General features: G+C 23.6%; 9 protein-coding genes across 9 annotated transcripts; 3 read left to right on the top strand and 6 right to left on the bottom strand.

The window, feature by feature from the left end:
• Positions 1-2,069: 2,069 nt before the first annotated feature.
• On the top strand, positions 2,070-2,390 carry SRAE_2000041400 (Hypothetical protein; the record flags this gene model as incomplete). The annotated part of the gene is made up of 2 exons (XM_024651241.1): positions 2,070-2,139; positions 2,188-2,390. The coding sequence occupies 2 exons, from the start codon at positions 2,070-2,072 to the stop codon at positions 2,388-2,390; spliced, it is 273 nt and encodes a 90-aa protein (XP_024504938.1).
• Positions 2,391-3,419: 1,029 nt separating this feature from the next.
• SRAE_2000041300 (LDLR class B repeat and Epidermal growth factor-like domain and EGF-like calcium-binding domain and Low-density lipoprotein (LDL) receptor class A repeat and Six-bladed beta-propeller, TolB-like domain-containing protein) lies at positions 3,420-5,575 on the bottom strand (the record flags this gene model as incomplete). The annotated part of the gene is made up of 2 exons (XM_024651239.1): positions 3,420-5,226; positions 5,289-5,575. The coding sequence occupies 2 exons, from the start codon at positions 5,573-5,575 to the stop codon at positions 3,420-3,422; spliced, it is 2,094 nt and encodes a 697-aa protein (XP_024504937.1).
• A 767-nt stretch (positions 5,576-6,342) lies between these two features.
• On the bottom strand, positions 6,343-8,720 carry SRAE_2000041200 (Transmembrane protein with metallophosphoesterase domain; the record flags this gene model as incomplete). The annotated part of the gene is made up of 4 exons (XM_024651238.1): positions 6,343-6,419; positions 6,481-7,626; positions 7,741-7,918; positions 8,706-8,720. The coding sequence occupies 4 exons, from the start codon at positions 8,718-8,720 to the stop codon at positions 6,343-6,345; spliced, it is 1,416 nt and encodes a 471-aa protein (XP_024504936.1).
• Positions 8,721-9,173: 453 nt separating this feature from the next.
• On the top strand, positions 9,174-9,692 carry SRAE_2000041100 (Actin-related protein 2/3 complex subunit 5; the record flags this gene model as incomplete). The annotated part of the gene is made up of 2 exons (XM_024651237.1): positions 9,174-9,383; positions 9,438-9,692. The coding sequence occupies 2 exons, from the start codon at positions 9,174-9,176 to the stop codon at positions 9,690-9,692; spliced, it is 465 nt and encodes a 154-aa protein (XP_024504935.1).
• Positions 9,693-9,825: 133 nt separating this feature from the next.
• Positions 9,826-12,542, bottom strand: SRAE_2000041000 (GPI ethanolamine phosphate transferase 1; the record flags this gene model as incomplete). The annotated part of the gene is made up of 4 exons (XM_024651236.1): positions 9,826-10,502; positions 10,707-11,891; positions 11,937-12,344; positions 12,383-12,542. 4 exons carry the CDS (start codon positions 12,540-12,542, stop codon positions 9,826-9,828), a joined length of 2,430 nt encoding a protein of 809 aa, XP_024504934.1.
• Positions 12,543-12,880: 338 nt separating this feature from the next.
• SRAE_2000040900 (Tryptophan synthase beta subunit-like PLP-dependent enzymes superfamily domain-containing protein) lies at positions 12,881-14,152 on the bottom strand (the record flags this gene model as incomplete). Its single annotated transcript, XM_024651235.1, has 1 exon — positions 12,881-14,152. One exon carries the CDS (start codon positions 14,150-14,152, stop codon positions 12,881-12,883), a length of 1,272 nt encoding a protein of 423 aa, XP_024504933.1.
• Positions 14,153-14,531: 379 nt separating this feature from the next.
• On the bottom strand, positions 14,532-16,494 carry SRAE_2000040800 (TAF5-like RNA polymerase II p300/CBP-associated factor-associated factor 65 kDa subunit 5L; the record flags this gene model as incomplete). Its single annotated transcript, XM_024651234.1, has 2 exons — positions 14,532-16,343; positions 16,387-16,494. 2 exons carry the CDS (start codon positions 16,492-16,494, stop codon positions 14,532-14,534), a joined length of 1,920 nt encoding a protein of 639 aa, XP_024504932.1.
• A 462-nt stretch (positions 16,495-16,956) lies between these two features.
• On the top strand, positions 16,957-17,980 carry SRAE_2000040700 (Hypothetical protein; the record flags this gene model as incomplete). The annotated part of the gene is made up of 4 exons (XM_024651233.1): positions 16,957-17,136; positions 17,189-17,263; positions 17,311-17,936; positions 17,977-17,980. 4 exons carry the CDS (start codon positions 16,957-16,959, stop codon positions 17,978-17,980), a joined length of 885 nt encoding a protein of 294 aa, XP_024504931.1.
• Positions 17,981-18,181: 201 nt separating this feature from the next.
• On the bottom strand, positions 18,182-20,797 carry SRAE_2000040600 (UBA-like domain-containing protein; the record flags this gene model as incomplete). Its single annotated transcript, XM_024651232.1, has 2 exons — positions 18,182-20,650; positions 20,702-20,797. 2 exons carry the CDS (start codon positions 20,795-20,797, stop codon positions 18,182-18,184), a joined length of 2,565 nt encoding a protein of 854 aa, XP_024504930.1.
• Positions 20,798-23,740: the final 2,943 nt, after the last annotated feature.

The following is a 23,740-nucleotide window of genomic DNA, read 5'->3' as shown; positions in this document are numbered from 1 at the left end:
GAAATAAAAATTTTATAAAAAAAAAGCGCAAATATTTTATATTCTTATATATTTAACAAAATAAAAAAAATAATATTTCTAAATTAAATATTGTAGTCAAGGAAACTTATATTTTATTTTACCAATTTAAGTTTTATTTAAAAAACAAAAAATATATTTTATAAACTTATATTAAAATTTAAAAATCATAAACTAACAAGAATAAATAATAGATAAAATAATAGTTGAAAAAAAAAAATGGTATTCTGCAAAATTAATTATTTTAAAAAATTATAATAATGATAAAATGAATGAAAAATCTTTGAATTTATATCATTAATATTTAAACTTACATATTACGGATAAACCTTAAATAGTTGAAAATCTGCTTATCATTTTAAATATTTTTATAATAATGAAATACGATACGCTTCAATTGATAGGATCATGGAAGTTATTTTTAATAATTGTAAGTTTATATATTGAATATCACTCTATATTTTATCTGTTCGCTCTATATCTTTTTATTAAATTACTTTTTAAAATTGGGGAAAATACTAAAAAGATCTTTGAACTACCATTGTTATATAAAATTATCATAAAAAATTTTTTTATTAACGTTCTTGAAATTAAAATGTTTAATGAAAGGGAAAATGTATTAAATGTACTAAATTTCACATAGCTTCCAATACAAAACCTTATTATCCTTCCGCTTACAAATTGTTAATTGAAAGGTAATTTGGATTATATAGAATATCATTAAAAATACTTGTTTCCGTTATCATTTTCATTTGAAGGTGAAAGTTGTTTTGTCTGTTAAAAAAAAACACCTATCTTTGTATAAGTTTTAGTTAAAAGGAAAGAAAAAAAAAACAATTTTTATAATATAATACATATATTAATTTATGTAAATTTACCTTTTTTTTTTTAATTAACTACCATTTATATAAGTATAATATAAAAATTAAAATATATTACTATATATAATAAATTTGTTCTTTATCCTTAAAATATATAATTATTAATATACTTCATTTACCTTACTGTAATAATATAATTTTTTTTTATTTCATATATTATAAGAAATAAGTATATAATAATTAAATAAATTTAAGGATACACTTTTAAATGTCTATATTTATTTTTTAGTAAATTTAAAATATTAATAATAAAAATAATTATTAATGTTAATTCTATATATGTAAATATGATGTTATTATCTTTTATCCTAAAGATACCATAATTAAATTATCTGTTTTCTATGTCTTTAAAGTTTAACCTTAATAATCAATTATTTTTTTATATGCACAACAAACTTATATATTTCAGTTCATTTAAATTAAATTTCACATATATTTTCTCAAAATTTTAATTTTATTTTCACAATAAGGTAAAAAAAAGCCAAAAATATATTTGTAATAGAAGCAGAATATTATGCTTTTTGAAAAGATATGTGTGACTACATGTATTTATATATAAACTAATAGAAATTTATTATTATTTGAAGAAAAAATTTTTTTATCTTAGTATATACATATAAATAAATATAGATTAAAAAATTAAAATATGATATCATTAATTTGGACAAAATTTTTATTTTAAAAAAAATCATCAATTATTTTTCTGATTTTTTTTAATAATATGTTTTATTAACTGAACCAAGAAAATAGTAGGATAAAATTTTTATTCTCTTTTAAAAAATTATTTTATATAATAAGTAATATTTCTTTATATTTTCAGAGAAACATACAGTATTATATTCTTATCGCATTTCTATATTATTAACATTTTCAAAAATAAAAAATAAAATAATATTATATTAAATGACATATTTTGCTATATTTGACCAATTAAACTATTGCTATATTTTGAATTCATAAAATCAAACACCAGTTTAAAATATTTTTTAATATTTAAAATTACTATTTTTTTTTGTTTTGCTTTTGTCGTGTAGATAACTAGTAGTAAAAATTTTATTGGTGTATATAAAACTTAAATTTTTTTAAGGTATGTATATTTATTTTTATGTAATAAAAAAAAAAAATTTTTAGAAGTGCCTCAAATCAAATTTATAACATTATTATACAAATATGTTTCGTTTTTTACCATGTTGTTCCGATTCAAAAAATGATATAATTTCTGGGACAATTCTAAAAAATAGTTTGTTTGTTGTTGTATTTATAAATTATACATTATTTTTTTTTTTAGAAATTGAACCAGAAACAGAGAAAGTTAAAGATAATGATAAAGAAGATAAAAACGAAGAAAATAAGGTAGAAATTGAAAATAAATTATCAGATAGAAATTCTGGTTTTGAGGCAAAAGAGATACCCGCTAAATCTGTACGTCAATCAGGAGAACAGGAGGCAGATCAGGTTGCCTCTAACCAAAAATTAGCATTTGTGACATAGAATTATATATATATATATTTTTTTCTATTTATCATATATATATATGTATATATATATATATATATCATAAAAGTATAATAAATGTTTTTACAACAATATATCTTTATTATCATATTTAAGATTATTTATAACTGTTAAATATATTTTATTTCTTAATGAGATATTTTATTTATAAGAAGGTGAATAAACAATATTATAAATATAAAATTTGAAAATATATAATGATATCATTTTATTTAAAAAAAAAAGTAAAAAAATTTTTTTAAAAGTATATTTCAAATTTTTATAAATTTATCTTTTATATTAAAAAATATACATTATTATTAATATACAATAATTCATTTTAATGAATAACATTTAAAAACTAAGTAATAAAAAATGTTTTACAACATTAAACTTAGTTATTATCACTATGTTAGAAATAAAGTACATAATATAATGTATATTTACTAGTTGTTAAATGTATAAAATTGATATAATTCATTTAATAAAATAATTATTTTTTATTTATTAATTTTTTTTAAGTAACATATTAGAAATAATATATAATTAGATAGTGTTTATATCACATGTTATAGTTTATTAAATAAAATAAGTTTAATATATTTCTTCAAAATGATATTTTATTTTAAACTTATGGTAAAATAAATTTTTTCAAATTAAATAATTAAACATTGATTAATTATAAAAATTTATAATATATAACTTAACATAATTTAAATTTGTAGTTATTAACTTTAATAATGTACTTGTAATTTTAGTAAAAAGATATAATTTCCAGAAATAATTTTAATTGATAATAATATTTATATATTCTATCTTTGTTATTTAATAAAATTTATATTTTGTTAATAAAAACAATATATATTAATTGTAGGTTTTCCAAATACCTTTAAATTTTTAAATATTATATTGTTATTTTTTATAAAAAAAAAAAGTATTAATATTTTTATAAAAAAAAAATGTATTAAAAAATGTTTTTAATTAGATAAAAAGGAATGTAAATTAAAAAAATAATATAATAATTAATTATTTACTTGAACAATACAATTCATCAGAGTTATCTAAACATTCAGAAATACCATTACAAAGTTCTTTTTCAGAAATACATTTTTTGTTGTCATGGCATTGAAATTGATTTGGAAGACATAATCTTGGATCACAATTTTCTTCATCTTTTGAATCTTTACAATGAACAACACCATCACATAAATAACGTTTACTTATACAACGAGGATCACTTCCTCCACAAAGTATTTCAGTTTGATTATCACAATTAGAATTACATGTTTTACCATCATCACTAAGTGTAAATCCATCACTACAACTACATACAGCAGATGTAGCATTTTCTTTTAATAAACAAAGTTGTGAACATTTCATTTCATCACATGGATTTTTTATTTCAGGTTGTACAGATTTATGATATATTTTTATTGAATATGGTAAAAGTGCTGTCTGTGCAAGTACTGTAACATTATTACCATCTTTTTTATTTGCTTTTAAAATTCCTCTATAAGTCCAATCAGTCCAATAAATATAATCATTATAAATTGTCATACCAAATACATGTGGTACAGAGGCTGGATCAGAAATAATTGTTTTTCTTAATGATCCATCTAAATTAGCTGATTGTATTGTATCTAAAAATGCATCAGCCCAATATATTTTATTACTATAAATATCTATTGTTAAAGCATTTGGCCATACAATTCCATCAGTTATAATTTTTTTAAAATTACTTCCATCCATATTTGCAGATGCAATAAAAGCATTTGATGACCAATCAGTACCAAATACTTTACCAATTAATGAATGACAGGCAAGAGCTCTTGGTGTTGTAAAAATATTTTTATATAATCTTCTTCTAAATCTTCCATCAAGTGTTTGAACAAACATATCAGATTTTCTAACAGTATATAAATTTCTGGCAATCCAATCAACAGCTATTCCTTCAACACCATCAACTTCAAAAGTTTGAACAGATTCAGGAAATGCTCCATCAATATCAATTTTTTCAATTATTTTTGTTTCTATATCAACATAAAATATTTTTTTATTTTTAATATCAACATCTATCATAGCTGCTTTTTGTAAACCAGATCGTTGAAGTTGAAAATTTTTTCCATCATCAGAAATATTCCAAATACTTTGTCCATGGGCAAAGAAAAGCCATGGTTGTGTTTCTTCATCAATAAGATGACATGAATGACCATCTTCTCCAAGTTTAAATAAATTTTCATAACAACTACATATATAAGATCCTTTTGTATTAATACATTTTTGTGAACAAAAATGTTTTCCTTCAATACACTCATCTATATCTTCACAACTCATTGTTTTATTATTTCCACGATATCCTTTAATACATGTACATGTTCCATTTTCATTACATGTACCAATACTTTTTTCTAATTCTATTTCTTCAAATTTTCTTAAAATTTGATTGAATACCTCAAGACCACAATTACCTTTTTGACTAATTTTATCAGAAATAAATGTTAAAATATCATGTTCTACATTACTTGCTTTAGAACATTCTTTTAAAAATTTGCTTTGAGTATAACATTTAGATGTACTTTTAATAATTTTACATATTTCATCTTTTCCTTCATCATTATTTATGGTAAAATTTGAATGAACACCATTATCATAATTAAAAAGTGAATTTGAAGTTGATGAATTATAAACATATGTTATATTATTTAAACAATTTTTCATATATTCTTCATTTTTTACCTTCATAAAACAATTTTTTTCAGCAAGTATAGAATCTTTAACTGGAAATTGACAAAGATATTCAAAAAGATGTACTTGTTTTGGTGCTATAGATTCTCTATAATAAAAAATTTATTTTTTTTTTTGTATAATAAATTTTTATTTTTTTATTAAACTTACAAACAATTTTTACTAATATTTTTTGAACATTTTTTATAAATGTTTAATTTTTCACATATAATATCAATATCACTTAAATATGGATGAAGTGAAACTTTCATAATATCAACATAATCTAATAAATTAGCACTACAATTTATAGCAATTCCTTCTTCAATTATATTACATGATGATTTTGATAATGGTACTTTATCAATTGTAGTTTGTGGAATAATTATAGTATTTCCAGTAATTTCATTAAATAAAAATGTTATAATATAAATTATTGAAAAACTATAAATTATCATACTTTGATATTTTATATAAACTGTTAAAATAGTCTATATATTAAAATTTTTATAACTTTAAAGGTACTTAATAAGTTATGAAGGAGTGGATATTTAAAAGAGATAATCTCCTCCTAAATAGTTCATTTAAATAATAAAATGGCCAAATATTATAAAGAATCAACAATATACTAAGAAGAATAACATATACATGTAATCTATCATAAATTACAAATAAGATTTAAGAAATAATATTGACTATTCTTTTATTTACACAACGGCATCCTAACATTTCTGTAAACACTTCTCTATCCATAGGAGTGTGATTGACCTTTACGGCATTTAATATTACCATGAAACACAATACTTAAAAAGTAATTAACTTTTCATATTTGTAAAATGGATTTCAGCTACAATAAACTTATGAATAGAAAAAGACATATATTTACAAACTAAATCTTTGTTTGAATATTTAAAAATGTTTAAGATAACTTATAAATTTTATTTAAAGTTATTTGATTTACTTCCCTATCTTAACTACCCAAATGTTATTAATGTATTAAAATCATATTATTTTAATTTATTTAAAAGAAAAGACAATAAAATTAACAAATTTTTATACATTTTTATTCAAATAATTAAAAAACTAAAAAAAAAATAAAATATTTATCTGATTTTATTGGTACTTCATTTGTCATATATAAAAAAAAATTAATTTTTTTAAATTTTAAACTTTCATAAATATATAAAAATTTTTTTTTTTACCAATTAGTATAAAAAAATAAAAATTACTCTTTTCTTAATGATATCAACGTTATTTCACAAGAATCCCAACGTTTAATTGGTGGTCCCCAAAAGTTTGTACCTAAAAAAAAAAAATATTTTATTATTTTTATTTTTTTAATCAAAAATAACAAAAATTATACCTGCTGAAACATATATTTGTGAATTTCCTATTACTGTATGAAGACCAGAAATATAGGTATTTAAAAGCCAAGCTATTGGATATACAACATAAAATTGTCCTGCATGAGTATGACCAGAAAGAGTAAGATGAACCGGTTTTGTACGTATTAATGAAGACCTTAATATTGCATTTGCAGCATTTGGTTGATGTACCAGTAAAATATTTGTTGAATTAGTATCAGGACATCCCTCTAATGCTTTTTTAGCATCTGTTCCATGACCAGGAACTTTTATATTTGTTGAAAAGATATCATCAACTCCTGCTACACAAATAACATTTTTTGAATTATTTCTTCTTATAATTTGTCTTGAATTTCTTAATATAGTCATATTTACATTATTATCAAAAAATTTCATCCATTTATCAATATTATCTTGATAATATTCATGATTTCCAGTAACAAAAAATGTTCCATATTTTGATTTTAAATTATTTATTAATTTAACTCTTTCACCTAAATATTCAACATACCCATCAACTAAATCACCGGATATTGCAATCATATGAGGATTTAATTTATTTACAGTATTAACCATTTTTTTAACACGATCTTTGTAAACAGTTGGACCAATATGAATATCTGTAAGAAGGACAATAGAAAAATGTTCATATTCTGGAGGAAGATTAGGTATTTTGACATCAATTCTTTTTAATGTATAATCAGAATTAGTTACAGTATATCCATGTATTGTAAGAATAATAGAAAAAAAGATTCCAAAAATAGTTATAATATTTCTATAGTATTCAGGAATAAATTTTGTAACAACTCGTTGTCTTGTTAATGAAATAATACATAATACAATATATTCACTAATTAAAAGGAATAACATTAAAAAATTAAAATGTAAATATATAGAAAATGCAATAAAACATAATGTTATAAAAAATGAATTTTCAGGAGATTTGATATAAAATGTTAACCAACAGAAATGTGTCATTAAACATATTGTAAATGCTATAATACGTGTAGATATTTTAAACCATATTGGTGAATGTTTTCCAAGAAGAATAATTCTTTTCATTGTAATTGTTGAACCAATAAACATTCCAAATTGTGCCAATATAATTATTTGTAATCTTTTTATCATTGCTTTTTTATTTTCATCTGCAAATATCATTAATAATGTTATGATAAGAAATATTGAAACACCAATAATGGTGAAATTTCTCCAATATATTAACATTCCCATTATATCAAATTTTTGTCCTTTTTTCTTACCCAAACAACTACACTCTTCAAAATCTTCCTCCTCTTTATTTTCAATTAAAGGAATTTTCTTCTCATCATCTACTGCCCTCCTTGATAATGAAGATGTAGATGGTGAATTTATTATACGATTATTTTCCGTATAATATTTTAATGGTGATCCAATATTATTCTTAATGATTGCAGTAGGCTATATATAATTAATTATTTTATTAACTATATTAATAAAATATAATAAAAATTAAAATAATAATAATGGTATAAACCACTTTTATAAAATATTAAAAATGAAATTAAAATTTTATTAATAAATATATATATAAACCATTAATAATAATTTTTTAATCATAAATCTTTATAATTATATTTAATGATAAGATAATAATTATTCAACATTAGAATGAATAATTTTCTTACTTTAACTTAGTAAAATTTTCTATTTTTTTTTTATTGTTGTTATCTCTATTAGTATGTATTATATATATTATTATTTTACACCATTATATAGTATTATATTTTTAGGGTAATACTTTGTAAAAATCATGATATATAATTGATTTTGTTTGTTATCATTTGAGAAATGTCTGTTTGCTTATCACAATGTAGTATTATTAAAATAACGCAAAATTTTGTGTAAATTTTTAAATATCGATAATCTTAATATTAAATTTTCTTAAAAATCTTTCCATATATATAATTTTAAAAATATTAAATATATATATTATATATATAATTGAATTTATTAAATAATAATATAAAGTATAGTATAAGTTTTTATTTAATATATAGATTCTTTAAATTTTATTAAAATATCTATATAATTAATCAATAAATATAATATATATTTTTTTTATTTAATTATAAGGAAAGATAATAAAAATTTATACACAATTTTAATATTTCAAACAAGACAAAATATTTTCTTTAGAAGTAAATAATTTATTCATTGAGATAAAATAATTAATTAAATTTCTAACATTTAAATTATTCATTCATCTTGAATTTTAAAAGATGTCATTTATTTTACATCTATTAAAAATAAATAATTAAACCATAAAATACAAATGTTAAAATTATATATAAAGATGAAAGAAAAAAAAAAAATGTAATCAGGAAGAAGGATAATGTTAAGTTTATTTTAAATGGAAGAATATTGGAGTATTATACATTCTAAGTAAATGTATTTATCTTTTTTTTTTCATGTAAAAAAACAAATAACCTGTTTTTTTAATTAATATATATATATTTTTTTTAAATATTTTAAATAATAATATTGAAAAGTTTTATTAAAAATTAAATGGCATATTAATAAGATATTTATGGTGAAATAACTAAATAGTTATTGATTTTTTAATCTTTTATACTACAATGTTTTTTTTATTTATATATTATATATTTGGCATATTTGTTTATTAATACTTTTTTCTTTTTTTTTTTTAGAAAAAATGGCTAAAAATACCTCAAATACTAGTTATAGAAAGTTAGATGTAGATGCTTTTGATCCAGAGAAATATGATGAAAATGAGGAAATGTTTGTTGAAAATCCTTCTGCTATTGGTCCTGATGAAAAGTTAGTACAACAATTATTAAATAGTGGAAAAAATACAGAGGCTCTAAAGGCTGCATTATGTAATGCTCCTTTAAATGTTAAAAATGTAGTAATTTTTAAAAATTTTTAATAATTTTTATATATATATAAATTATTATAGGATGGTATATTAGAGAAAGCTGTAGGAACAGTTATTAAAACACTAACAAATCATAGAAATGCTGAAATTGGAGAATCAATAAAAGAATTGAATGATGATGAAGTAGATATTTTAATGAAGTATATTTATAAAGGAATGGAAATTATGCCTGATGGAAGTGTGTGTAATTCACTATTATCATGGCATTCTCATGCCTTTGAACGTTGTGGACATGGTGGTATAATGAGAGTTTTTAGTGACAGAACTCGCCTTTAAATATAAAAAAGTTATAAATTTAAAATTATAAACAATAAAATTAAATTAAAAAAAAAAATTAAATTATTATTTTTAAAAATAAAATTATTATTCAAGAATTTTGTTATATTGATATATATAAATATTTATTTAATTAAACACTTTCTTTATTTTTTTTTTCATTTTCAAATAATGGATCTTGTAATTGAAAGAATATTCTTATATTAGGACAATCCCAAAGCATAAATATATTAGATATATTTAAAAGAATAAAAACAAGAAGTGACAAAGTTATAGATATAAGATAATTAGATAAAGCAACCCTTATTTCTATCCAAGTTCCTTCATCTTTAAGATTAAGAAACATAAAAAATGCCATTATATTAGATAATATCATAATAAGAATTGAAAATCTATATAAAGCACCAGCTCTTCTAGCTAATGTACTAGAAATAGCTAATGTCACAATAAATATAGGTATTATTTTTTTAAGAAATAATAAACAATATAATGTTGTAGATGGAAAGATTTTAAAAAATGATGGAATAGAAATATTACAAATTTTAAATGAAGTTATATTATCAATTGAAAAGAATGCTACAAGAAATAAAGACATAGCTATATATGCTCTTTGATATTCTTGGTTAGAGAATCTACCAAAAATTGCATCATCAGATGATGATGGTATTGAAATTAATTTTATGTTTAAAAATTCATTTTCAAAATATATACCATGTTCTAGTCTGACATAAGAGTAAAGAATAATTATAAAGACAAGAAGAAATAGTAATTCATATGAAATAGTTAAAATAGAATATGATAAAAAGAGGCCTGTAAATGATATAATAAGTTTATCTGACAAATTTAAAATTGATAGAAAAGGAAATATTATGATATATAAGGGTAATATTAAAAGTATAATACAAGTAAGAACTGTTGATTCAATCGAATATGCTATTATTAATATAAAAGGAAAACATATAAGTATATATGATATAGATTTTTTTAGTTTTCTTTGTATTAATGAAATCTTACATGAATGATAAATAAATATTATTGTTCCTATAATAAAAGTTATAAAAAGAATAATTTTTGAATATTCCTGTGAAACGGGTAATGGTAAAAATGGAAATATTGATAAAAATACACATCCAATAGACCAAATAATGTTATATGGATATGTTTTATTATGATGTAAATATGGAAGTAAACTTAGTGCTAATAAAATTAATGAAAGAAAACGTCGATCATAAAATGAGCATAAAAATAATGCTAAAGGAATTATTTTTGTAATAAAATTTATAAATATCTCAATAAGGTAACCTTTTGCTATATTTAATGGAATTCTAAATAAAAATCCAATATATGATGTTATAGAAAAAATATTATTAAAAAGAGAAAGAAGGTAAACAGGAATTAGATGATGTATAGAGTATGAAAATGATTTTCCTAAATAAATATCAATAATAATTGCTATAAAAAAATAAACTTGAAATAAAGGTTTTGGAATTAAATCATGATATTCAATTGCATTATAATAATTATATCTTCCAATTATTTCATGAATAATAAAGACCCATAGAATAAATGTTATTGAAAGACAATAAGTTAAAAAGTTTCTATCATAGTTATGATAATAATATAAAGCTTTTTTTACCCGTGGAATCATATTAAGGCACATTGAAGCAGCAATATCATAACGACGATTTTCAACTAATCTTGTTACTTCTTTTGTTAATGTTGATAATGTTTCTTTTGTAAATTGAGTATTTTCTTTAAAAAAAAATGTATGATTATAAATTTGTTCTCTTTTAATTAAATATTGTTCAACCATTTGTTTTAAATTTCCACATGATGCCTGATATTTATATGTTGGTGAAGATTTAAGATATTGTTGAGGAACAATACCAAGATTATTTTTAGGAATAGCTATACCAATTAAACTTGATAAATATGAAGAAATATCAATTTGTTTGATATGTTGTTTTCTTCTATAAACCTGAATACCTGAACCCCATGCAATAAAAGGAATCTGTTTTTCATATTCTGAATTTTCACCATGTTTTCCTAAATCTGAAATTCCATGATCTGAAGTAAAGATGTAGGCTGTTGAACGATCAGGATAAATATTTTCAATTATCTTATATATTTCTGATATATTTTTATCAATTTCAATAAGCATATTAAGATATTCTTTAGAAGTAGATTTAAATATATGTCCTACAATATCTGTACTTTCTAAATGTATAAATGTAATTATTTTACTTTCATGTATTTTATATGAATCATTTTTATAAAATTGTTTAACATTTTCAAAAATCCATCTTGATGATATTTCATAATTTTGATATTTTTTACTTTTTTGAATAAAAGGAAAAGTTTTAATTTTTTCATTATTTTTATCAAATAATTTTACAATACTTTGACTACCAAAAATATAAGATTTTGCTGATCTATCAAAAATTGTATCAATTTTAATTGGAGTTGTTTGTAATATCATTCCTAAAATATCTTCATATGAACCAGTTGTTGAAACAATATAATTTCCTCTTGTATCATGAGTAAATAAATGAGTTTCACCAACTCCAAATAATGCTTTCCCATCAACAATAAGTTTATTTAAGAAAGTTATATTAGGTAAATTTTGATAAAATACATTTTCTCTTATACCACCTAAAAATTTTACCACAATGAAATAAAATATAACCTACCAGCACTAAAAATAACTAATCTTTTGGCTAATCCTTGAGTTGAAATTTCATGGGATCTACTGATATTTAATATTGGAGATGTAAAAAATATTGTAAAAGGAGCAAATATTAGAATTTGGTGAGCAATAACAACTCCAAGTGTAATTAGTAGTAAATTCATTTTAAAAATATTATATTTTTACATTTAAAAAAAAATTTTTATTGGATAATATTATATATAAATATATTATTTTAATTAAAATGCCAACAATATCTTGGCCAAATCGTTCTGGGAGTAGTCAACATTTATTCTACAAAATGTGTCTTGCCAGATATTTTTAAACATCGTTATGTTGATTGTTGAGAACAGAAGTTATACAAACTTATCTGTTACAATAAAGAAGTTATATATATAATATATATATATATCGAACAATTATATATTATTTATATAATAAAGAAAACATTTATTCAACAAAAAAACTTTTGTAAAAACATAAAAAAAATATATACTTTTTATTAATAAATGTTGTTATAAAAAAATACATCTTCATAATGTTCTTTTAATTTTTTTTCTAATTCATCAACATGATGTTGATTTCTAGTTTCAACGATAAATTTTACACGAACACAAAAAATGTCTTTTTTTAACCAAGCACGTTCATGAAATATTTCTTTTATACAAGCACCGGCATCACCTATTACTTTGCACAACTCTGCCATACACCCTGGTCTATCAGAAATTACAACATTAAAACGTATTAATCTTGAATCATGAGATAAAGCTCGATCTACACATCTTCCAAGAGATGTTGTATCAATATTTCCACCACTTATAATAACAACTACATTTTTTCCTTCAATTTCTTTAATAAATTGTTGATCAAATAATGCTGCCAATCCAGTTGCACCAGCACCTTCCGATACAATTTTTTCACCTTCAATTAAACGAAGAATAGCAATTGCAATTTGTTCTTCATTTACAGTAATAATTTTTTCAATAGCATTTTTAGCTGATTCAAAAGAATTACATCCTATGACAGGAACAGCAAGTCCATCAGCTAATGTTGCTTTTGTTTGTGTTAAAGTTGGTTTTCCATGTTCTAATGAATTTTTAAATCCTGCACATGTTTCTGGTTCAACTCCAATAATTTTTACATTTGGTGCTATTGCTTTAACAGCTACACCAACTCCAGCTAACAAACCACCACCACCAACTGGAATCAAAATTGCATCAGTATTTGGAAGTTGTTCCATAATTTCAATACCTATGCTTCCAGCTCCAGCAAGAATATCAATATTATCATAACCATTAATATATTTTCCACCTTTTTCTTCAGCCATTTTTAATGCAATATTTCTAGATTCACTTAAATTTTCACCCTCAACTATTACATTAGCTCCATAACTAACACAATTATCAATTTTCATTAATGGTGCTATTTTTGGCATGACAACAGTAACAGGAATACCTAATTGTTGCCCATGGAAACATAAAGCTAATGCATGATTACCTGCTGAAGCAGCAAATACTCCAGCTTTTCTTTCATCTTCAGTCATCTTCAATAAAGCATTTCTTCCACCTCTTTCTTTAAAACTTCCAGTTACCTGATTTACTTCCATCTTCAAGTATATATTAGCATTTGTTAATTTTGATAATTTATGACTAAATCTCAAATCACTCTTTAATACACCATTTCTTATTCTTTCAAAAGCTTCCTTGACGTCATTATATTCTAGTTTTAATGGATTGTCAGGATCACAATAAATGTCAAAACGTGGCTCATCCATAGTTTTATAAAATGTAGTTCTTAAAAAAAAAAAAAGAATTAGAAAGTGAGAAACTGAAAATATAAAAATATATAAAATTTACACTATTTATATATATATACTCTCTATAGAAAAGAAATTGTAGAAATACTAGAAAAAGTAAGAAGACTGAAAGGGGTGTACATTTATTTAAATTGTTGGATAATTTCATATAACTGCTAATAGAAAAAAAAGGGAAAAGAAAGAGGATGGCGTAATATTTCAAGTAAAATGTTTCTTTCTCTGTATTAATCTTTGATATATCAAAAAATATATTTTTATTAAAATAACTTTTTAAAAGTATATTATAACAGACAAAAAAAAAAGGAGTAATTAATTACTGGTAAATAAAAATTAAATATTACTGATTAAATGCGCCAAGACCAACAACCAAATTTCGTCTGGTAAAATGAATTCCCAACATTGGTGTATTTTTTGTTGCATATGAATATAAATGAAAACCTTTTGGATTAACTCTTTGATCTACTAAAGTTGTATCATTAGATGGATTAAGAAGTGAATGCCGTAAAGCTTCCATTCCATAAAAACTAATACCATGATAAGGTGAATTAACAGCTACAACTTCAGAATCTCTTGAAAAAGCTATAGCACCCATTGAATTACTGGATTCTATTGATTGATGTGCTATCATTTTACTTGTTGCTAAATCCCAAATAATAAGTGTTCCATCAGAACTTGTTGAAGCAATAAACCTTCCATCTGGTGAAACTTTTACTCCTGTTATACTTCCTTTATGACCAGCAAAAGTTTTTACACAACTTCCAGTTAAAATATCCCATACTCTTACATACCTATCATCACTTCCACCAATTAAATAACTACAATTTGGATGATAATCAATACATGTTACATCTGATAATGGTTCAGCAAAAATTCTCAATGGTTGAAGTCTATCAGTACTCCATATCATTGCAGTATTTCCAGCACATGCTGTAGCAAAATATCCACCTCGTTGACAAAATTGAGCTTGATAAACAGGAGTAGTTGTATGATATACAACAAGATTTTTTTTTATACCCAAACACCATAATCTTACAGTGTTATCATGAGAACTAGATAACAATAATTTCTTATCTGGTGAAAAATTTACAGAATAAACTGGAGCACTGTGACCATACATATAAAAATTTTTCTGTGTATGATTATTATCATATAAATCATCATCTTTTATTAAATCATCTTGATCTAATTCTTCTAATTCAGAAATTGGTTTTATTAATTTTAATTCATTATCTCCTATAGAAGTTACATAAACTCTAGAATCAAAAAGTCCTGCTCCAACAATTTGTGAATCCTCTGTTATATCAACAGAACATACTCCTTTTCTACCATTTAAAAATGTATACATACATATTGTAGGTGGTTGATCTTTACCTAATTTACACCTTTTTTGATATTCTTTTTGAGCAGCCCTTCTATCAGATTTCATATTTTCTGTTAATGTTGGTAATGGAATTCGGTCTATTGCAGGTATTATATTATCTTTTTTTTTATTCTCTTTTCCTTCTTTCATTTTTTGCCTTTTTTTATCAGAAGCAAAACTATCTGTTATATCCTCTTTTAATGTACCATATAATACTTTGTATTTTTTATCACCTTTTTCACCTGTTGCAGATTGTCCCAACAAACCACCTAATTCACATTCAAGTGTTGATATATGTTTTTGCCCTTGATCATAACTCTCTATCTTCAATCTTTCTTTTTCTATTTTTTGTAACATTGGAAATAAATTCATTAAATTTTCAATATTTTTTAAACATTGTTTAGAAACTCGAACTGTAAATTTACTATTACATAAAATTTTAACAAGTTCACAATTTTGAGCTTGAATTTTTGATTTTATCCTTGAAAGAGTAAAAATTTGTTCTTGATACCATTCTGGAACATTAGCCTTATATTTCTCAAAAAAAGTAACACTAATATTTGCTTTATCATCCATAATCATATCAATAAAAAGATAAACAAACATAGGATATATGAGAGTGGCAATGTCACCTTTTAAATAGTCAGGAGTTTTTTGTATATGATCTAAAAGTCCTTCAAACTCAGAAGATACTTTATCTAGATAAATTTCTTCATCTTGACCATCATCACCACCGCCAATATTTTTTAATAAATGACCAGCTTCTTTTGTTAATGATTCTTCTGTTTGCTAAAACAATTAATATCTTGTTGAAAAAAAAATTTAAACTTACTATTAAACCATTTTTTCTTAATAAATTAATAATACTTTGTAAATTTTCTGGAGTCAAAGTTAACTCGTCCAGTGGAGGATTAACTGATACAACTTCGTTCGAAGACATTTTTTTATTTGTTAATTTCTGAAGACATTAAAACTTTCCATAAACATATAGTTACATATTATAACAAGACATACCTTTCCAATTCTATATTATAGTCTTTGCAAGATAAGGAAATAATGAAATGCGAGGCAGTAAATTTCTTTATTTCAAACATTTTTGTTATTTTATATTTTTATCTTTTAATGTTTTTTTTTTTTCCGACAACTTATTTAATTAGTATTTATTTATTTACAAATTGTTTGTTAAACTGTTTTTTAAAACATCTAATTTAAAAGGATAATTTATTTTATTATAAAATGACAATTTAAAACTATATGATCATTAGTTTTTTTTTATCATTTCTTTTGCATACCATTATTATTATTCACTGATTATTCATTATGTTTTTTTTTTGAAATATAATCGGTTTGATATTAAATTTATTTAATATAATATTTTTCAGTGTTTATTTTACAAGTGAATATGGAGATAAATGAGAAGGAAAAAGAAATAATTAACAATGACAACAATAAAGATGTAATTAAAAGAAAAACAACCATTAAAGCTTCGGATTTAAGTGAAGATGAAAGAATGATTTTAAAAACATTACGTTCTTATTACAAAATTTTACAGGAAACTAAAGATGTCTCTTATTTTTTAGAGGTATTTATTATTTCTTTAATTATTAATATATATTAAAAAAAATGATTTATAGGATGATACCTTTAATAATATTTTGGTAACATTAATGGATGACAGAAGGCATTCAATTATTACATATTTAACTAAAGTAAGAATATTATTTAATTTATATTTTTACATAATTTTTTTTTAAAGATATTACTTATTTTAACTGAGAAAGTTGATAATGCCAGAAAAATTGCATCAATATCAGGATTACAATCTAAATTAGCTTCTGCAACAGAACATGATTTTCCTCCTAAGGTACTCAAATATTTACTTGTTGTTCAATCACGTTTAGAATCAAGTAAATTACAACGTAATACAACTTGTAGAAATCTAAGTAGAAAGATGTTTTACTTGAAGGATGCTAAACAATTAGTTTATCAATTTGATGAACTTAGTGAAAAACAACGAGATGATGTTGAGAAGGCACTTTTAAGTTTAAAAGGTGTATTATCTGTTTCAGTTGATACTGAGGATTTGAAATGTATTGTTAGAGTAAAGGAAATAGTGGAATCAAGAGATGTTGCTTATAGAATTCTTACAGCAGGATTTGATATGATTAAGCAAATTATTAGTACTTCTGATGGAGAAATGGAAATTTTTGAATTTTACAGAGACCAGCTTCATGATGATAACTTAATGGATAACTTACCCCAATATTTGGATGAACATGTTGATATATTTAACCCTGAAAACTGTATTATCACAAACGATGACCTTAGAAAAGCTGAATCATCATCGAAAGGATGGTTTTCTACTATAACTTCATATTTATGGTAATAAATTATTATTTTTGTTTAGTAAAAAATACTTTAGTTAGAAATAAACAACAATTAAATTATTATAATTAATTTTAATTTACTCAAATACAAAATAATTAACATAGAAAATACCATGCGAAGTGATAAAAATATTCTTCAATGCGCGATATAACATGTGGAAAATGTTGTTGAAAATTTTGAAAAATAGAATCTCTCAAAAAATAATTAACATATGTCAGTCACCTTGGTATAATATAATTCTATGTGTTCCAATGATGTGAGTTATAATTAGATTTTGGTTGCATCATTCTCTCATTTTGGTGATTTTGTGTTTGTTGATGATGTCCACCACTATTACCACTTCCTCTCATTTGAGTATATGATTGAGAAGTATATGAATTTTGTACGGGACCACCCACATTTGAGTTTGATCCACGTTCCCTATCACGATTATTACTAACGTTAGATGCATAGTCAACTGGTCCCTGATGATGCCCACTGTATGTATTGCGCTTTGGTTGTTGATTACCACCTGAAGGGGTAGATGATAGCCTTATATCATTACTTTCTTCAACTTGATGAGGAACCATTTGATTTGCCGTCATTTTGGGGCCACCCCCTGGAAACATCATATTAAATGGATATTGTTGATGTTGATGGAACGCCGCTGGAGGGTATTGGAACAAATTCTGGTAACTACTAGGTTGTGTAAAGTAGGCTGCACTTCCTGCTGCCATATTACCTGGTGGTCCATTAAAACCAGGAGGGGGGGCAACACTTGTAGAGGTATCAATACCTCTTTGTTGTGTATTATTTGTAACAGGAGCAACAGATGTTGCCGTTGTATTAGGTATATTAGATGTATATGATCTGAAATCATTGAAACTGTTACTTGAATCATTATGACGTTGATGCGATGGTCCTGCAGAAGGAACATTATTTTGATTGTGAGCAGCAGATTGACCACCAGAATTTGAATTCATTGTAGGTACCAAATTAGATAGTGAATTTAAATCAAGGTGTGCCATATTAAGAGGAAACTGGAACATAGTATATTGGGGATCATCAGCTCTCATTGAAGAAACCGGGTTAAATAAATTCATGTTATAATATGGAACATTAGAATACGGTGAATAAGCTTGCTGTGCTGGTGGATTATATAATTGATGTTGTTGAGGTTGCTGTTGGCTTTGCTGCGTTTGTTGTTGACTGTTTCCAGGTTGTGTACCGTATACAGCTTTGTTAGAATTAGAAAGAGATCTTTCATTTGGTGGAAAACTCATCGTAGAAGTATCGACATATGACAATGCTGTTGGTGCACGATGAGATACTGTTTGTTGGTGAATGTTATTTGAATAAGTATTAGAAGACAGATTTCCTTGTTTCTGGGGATTATTATCAACACCAACTTGACTATTGTTACCTCCAACATCTTGTTGAATGTGTCGTCGTGACAAAACAGATTCATTTACATTTTTAGATGCATCGTTGCTATTAAAAGCCTCAAATTGTCCGCCATAAATATTACCAGTAGCTGTTTCATTTACATATTCAAGTGTTTTCTGAGTCTTAGGAGACTTAACCGTACTTGAAGCCTGACCTGGGATTCCAAGATCTTTTTTAAGTTGATTCGTCCATGCATGAGCCTGTTGTTGATGTCCAGTACTTGTGGTAACTCCATCATCCATCATTCCTGTTGTTTTAGGAGAAGTAATCGGTGATGCTTCTTTTCGACGTGATTCATGCTGTTTCTCTATATTATTCACAGATGTAAGATTTTCATCGTAAACAGATTGATTTGAGATCTTTGAGTTATCAGATTCACTAGGCAACTTGTCAGTGTGTTTACATTGATCAATATTTTTATCCTTACAAATTACTGTTGGTACTTTGGGTTTTGAAGCCAATACTTGTGCAAATGATAAAGTGCCTGCTTTGTTCGGTAAAGAATTATTCGCTGCTGATTGAGGAGAACTTTGAGGTGGAATAGATGTTGTTTTAACGTTACTTGCAGTGAATGTCATGTATTGTTGTGAAGAAGCTTGTTTTGGTTTTAAAACTGACGAATAAGATATAGGATCATTAGTAATTTTTCTGTTACTTGATGTTCCAACAGACTCACTTTCTTCCTCTTTAGATTTTTCATCGTCTTTTTTAGTAAAAACAAGGGGACCGGAAGACCAATTTAATTCTTCATTTTCCTCTGCTACATTGTTACTATCAGTGTTGTTGTCTCTCGTAAAATTATTTGTATAACTTTTAGAACCACCTCTTCCATTACTCGGACCACCGCGCCCACCGCGTCCTGAAAATCCACGACCACGGCCACGTCCTCCTCTGAATGTTGCTGACGTTCCTGATGTAGGACCCTGATTCTCATCTGATGGTTGAGTATCAAAATTAACATCCTTACCGGTTTTCCAATCAATATTGGAAGAATCTTCACGGCCAGTTGTCCTGTCGTTTATCATACCACCACGTCCGCGACGACTTGAACCTCTATTATTATTTCCTGCTGTATTGAACTTTTCTCTACTAGATCGATCATATCTAGGTCCATCTGAATCTTCTTGAGTATCCTGCTTTTTCGTTTTCTTAGACTTTTTTTCCACCCAAGATTCTTGTCCATTTTCCGCGACAATCTCAAGAATGGCATCTTCTAAACACATTTGATGGTCTTTTAATGCTGCCTCAGCTCGTTCATCTGAACATCCAGCAGTTTCAACAACCTTTAATAATTTTTATAAATATAAAAAAAAAAAATTTTTTTTATAACTTACACTTTTAATCAGTTCCTTCATTGTTTTAGGTTGATTATTTCTGTTTCTGACACCTTTATTAGACTTCATATCTGAGAATTCGTTTTTTGCGCCCATCGCAAATATAGACTGACAACAAAAAACTAAAAAAATTTTTAAAATTTAAAAAATTAAAAAATAAAAATAAATAACATAGATAAAAAAATACCAAAGTCACGAATTTTATTTTTTATGTAAACATATAATTAAACAATAAATTGTATTTAATACAACACAAGCTCGTAGAAAATTTTATTGTAACGAAAATTGCAATGAAATCGCTCGTCATAAGACAAAGCACACAAGTGACAGTTTTCATCTTGTCACAATGAGTAACTGATGACCGTTTTTTTTAGTACTCCTAACGCATAGTGGTGCAAAGCTTACCTTTGCGTTATAAGATATTTAAAAAAATTTAAAAATAATTTTTAATTTATTAAATTTTTGGGAAATTTTCTATGGTAGTTTATTGTATGTAACAATTGATAAGAATAAAAAAAATTACAGTATTAAAAAATATTAGATAAGTAATAGTTTTAAAATAAAATTAGTTTTTAATAACTAATAATTAAAAAATATAACTATTAGAAAATTTTATATTTTTAGACAAAAATATAAGTAAAAAAGAAATAAATTTTAGGTACAGTAAAAAAAAAATAAGAAAATAAATTTTTTAACTATTTAAAAGCTTTTAGTATTTATTTGATCATATATACATGTGACACTCACCAGTTTATGAAGAAAAAATCATATTAGAAATATGAAAGCTGACATACATTAATAATTAATCCCCCTTTTATAAATTAAAAAATTTCTAAATCATGTATTTTTATTAAGCATTCTTCTAGAATGTTTATAAACACGTCATTTCTATCATTGGAAATATATCGTTGACATAGGGCATATTTAAACTTATAAAGGATACAATAATGTTATGAAATATTTGAGAGTAGAACATCCTAAACATATCTATCTAAATAAAATTAGAATAAAAAAAAAATTTCAATATAATTTTTATAATTTTGTCATGTAGAATATATCTATACATGTTTATCTACGTTTTTATTGATATTATGAAAAAAAAAGAAAAAAAAAAGATTTATTAAATTATGTGTATCTTCAGTCAATAAATGAAATATTATTTTGAGTATAATTACTTTGAAAGATAGATATTTAATAGATAAAAAATATTTTATTAACTAAAATACCTAAAATTATCAATTGATAAACTTTACTTAGTATAGAAAATTATATATAAAAGCACTTTATATATCTATTTAAAAAAATTAAACTATATATATTTTAAAAATTGATTGAGATGTGAATCAAAATATACGACAGAGAAAGAAATCAGTGATTGTTTATGAATGGAGTTCTATCTAAAACTTGTATTAAAAAAATTGATAGAGAGAAGCTTTTGATTGAAGAAAAAATAATAACTATACAGTGTGGGAGGTGTTTTTTAATGTATATGTGTTTCTTGTTAATGAGATTTAGATAGAAATACATTGCTAGTTTTTTGTGAATATTTTTATGTTTTGTATTATTTTCCTAATATAGGGTTTTATTAATAATATAGTTTTTAAATTTGGCTTACTTAAATACTATGTCTTTTTTTTCGCATTTAGATAAATAATATTATAATTCTTTTTTGATTCATTGTACGCGTGGAAGCACTTTTATTTTTGAAATGAAGCATTTATTAAATATTCAATGTATTATAAAAAAAAACAATAAAATACTTCCTCAATAAAGTAATTATTAACTTTAATAATAGAAATAGATTAAAAACTATTTAAACAAATTTTAATTAGAAATATAAAAAAAAACTATAGTGAGTAATATACAATATATCTATGATAAAATTTTATATTAAAAGCAAATTTAAATTTCTATTTTAAACTTTTATTTATCTATATTAATATATTTTCATTAACAAAAGCTGTTTAAATAAATTAAATAAGTTGTTGTTAACAAAAAATAAATATACTAAAATAAAATTACTTATAAGCTTTCTATCATCATGGTAACAGTGTAACAAAAAACAAAATTGATAAAGAATGCAATAAATTGACAGAAGCGCACGTTATACTATTCTTTTCTCGCAACACATTTGAGTTGCACTAATGTAGATAAAGAAAGACCTAGATACAGAGGCATAAGTTGACCTCTCATATTTTCTTAAGTCCACCTTCAACACAGCATCCTCATCACAACCATTATTACAGTAGTACATGTATATATATATATATATAAATCGAAAGTAAAAGTATATCTGTGACAAAGTTTGCCAAAAATGGCAGCTTGCGCGTTAACATATTGATTAGGAATAAAGACATAAAGAACGCATTCCAATGTATTTTTTCTTATCAATCAACAAAATATTGTGAGGTAAAGCGTTTTAGTTTTCACTGTGGTCAGAAAATGGTGAGTAAAAAAAATATACCTTATCGCTTAGTATATTTACTATTATAAAAAAATGTATGTAGTGATGAAAAAGTGAAACGCCTTAAAATGTAGGTCAATATCACACGTGTAATATGAATTATGAATCAATGAAGATTATTGTATTAAATTCTTCCTTTGTGCATTCCTATTATTATTTATATTTGTTTGAATTTACATAAATTTAAAATATGTTTAAAATATTAATAGTAATTTTAAGACTACTTTATAAATTATCACTAAACATTTTTCGATAAAAAATTTTTAGATGTATGTAATATAATGCCATTATAAATATATACTTTTCCTACTCTTCCCTCTCTTCCATACTACACTAGTATTTTGGTACCAGAAAGCACGAGGAAATCGCTATAAGATAAAATCACCATTTAGAAGGAATCTTCTCCAGAATAATTTAAAAGTATATGCAAATACTACATTAGTAATATAAATGATTTGTTATTATTAAGAATATATGATTAAAAAAATTTCTTTATATTATCACGTGATATTAAAAGTTAATATAACATACATGTAATCCTATCTGTTTTTTTTTTTATTTTTAGAATAAATAAG

This window comes from Strongyloides ratti (genome assembly GCF_001040885.1).
Source record: "Strongyloides ratti genome assembly S_ratti_ED321, chromosome : 2".
In the NCBI taxonomy this organism is placed as follows: domain Eukaryota; kingdom Metazoa; phylum Nematoda; class Chromadorea; order Rhabditida; family Strongyloididae; genus Strongyloides; species Strongyloides ratti.
The sequence above is the reverse complement of the archived record's forward strand: the minus strand, read 5'-3'. Positions and strand labels throughout refer to the sequence as shown.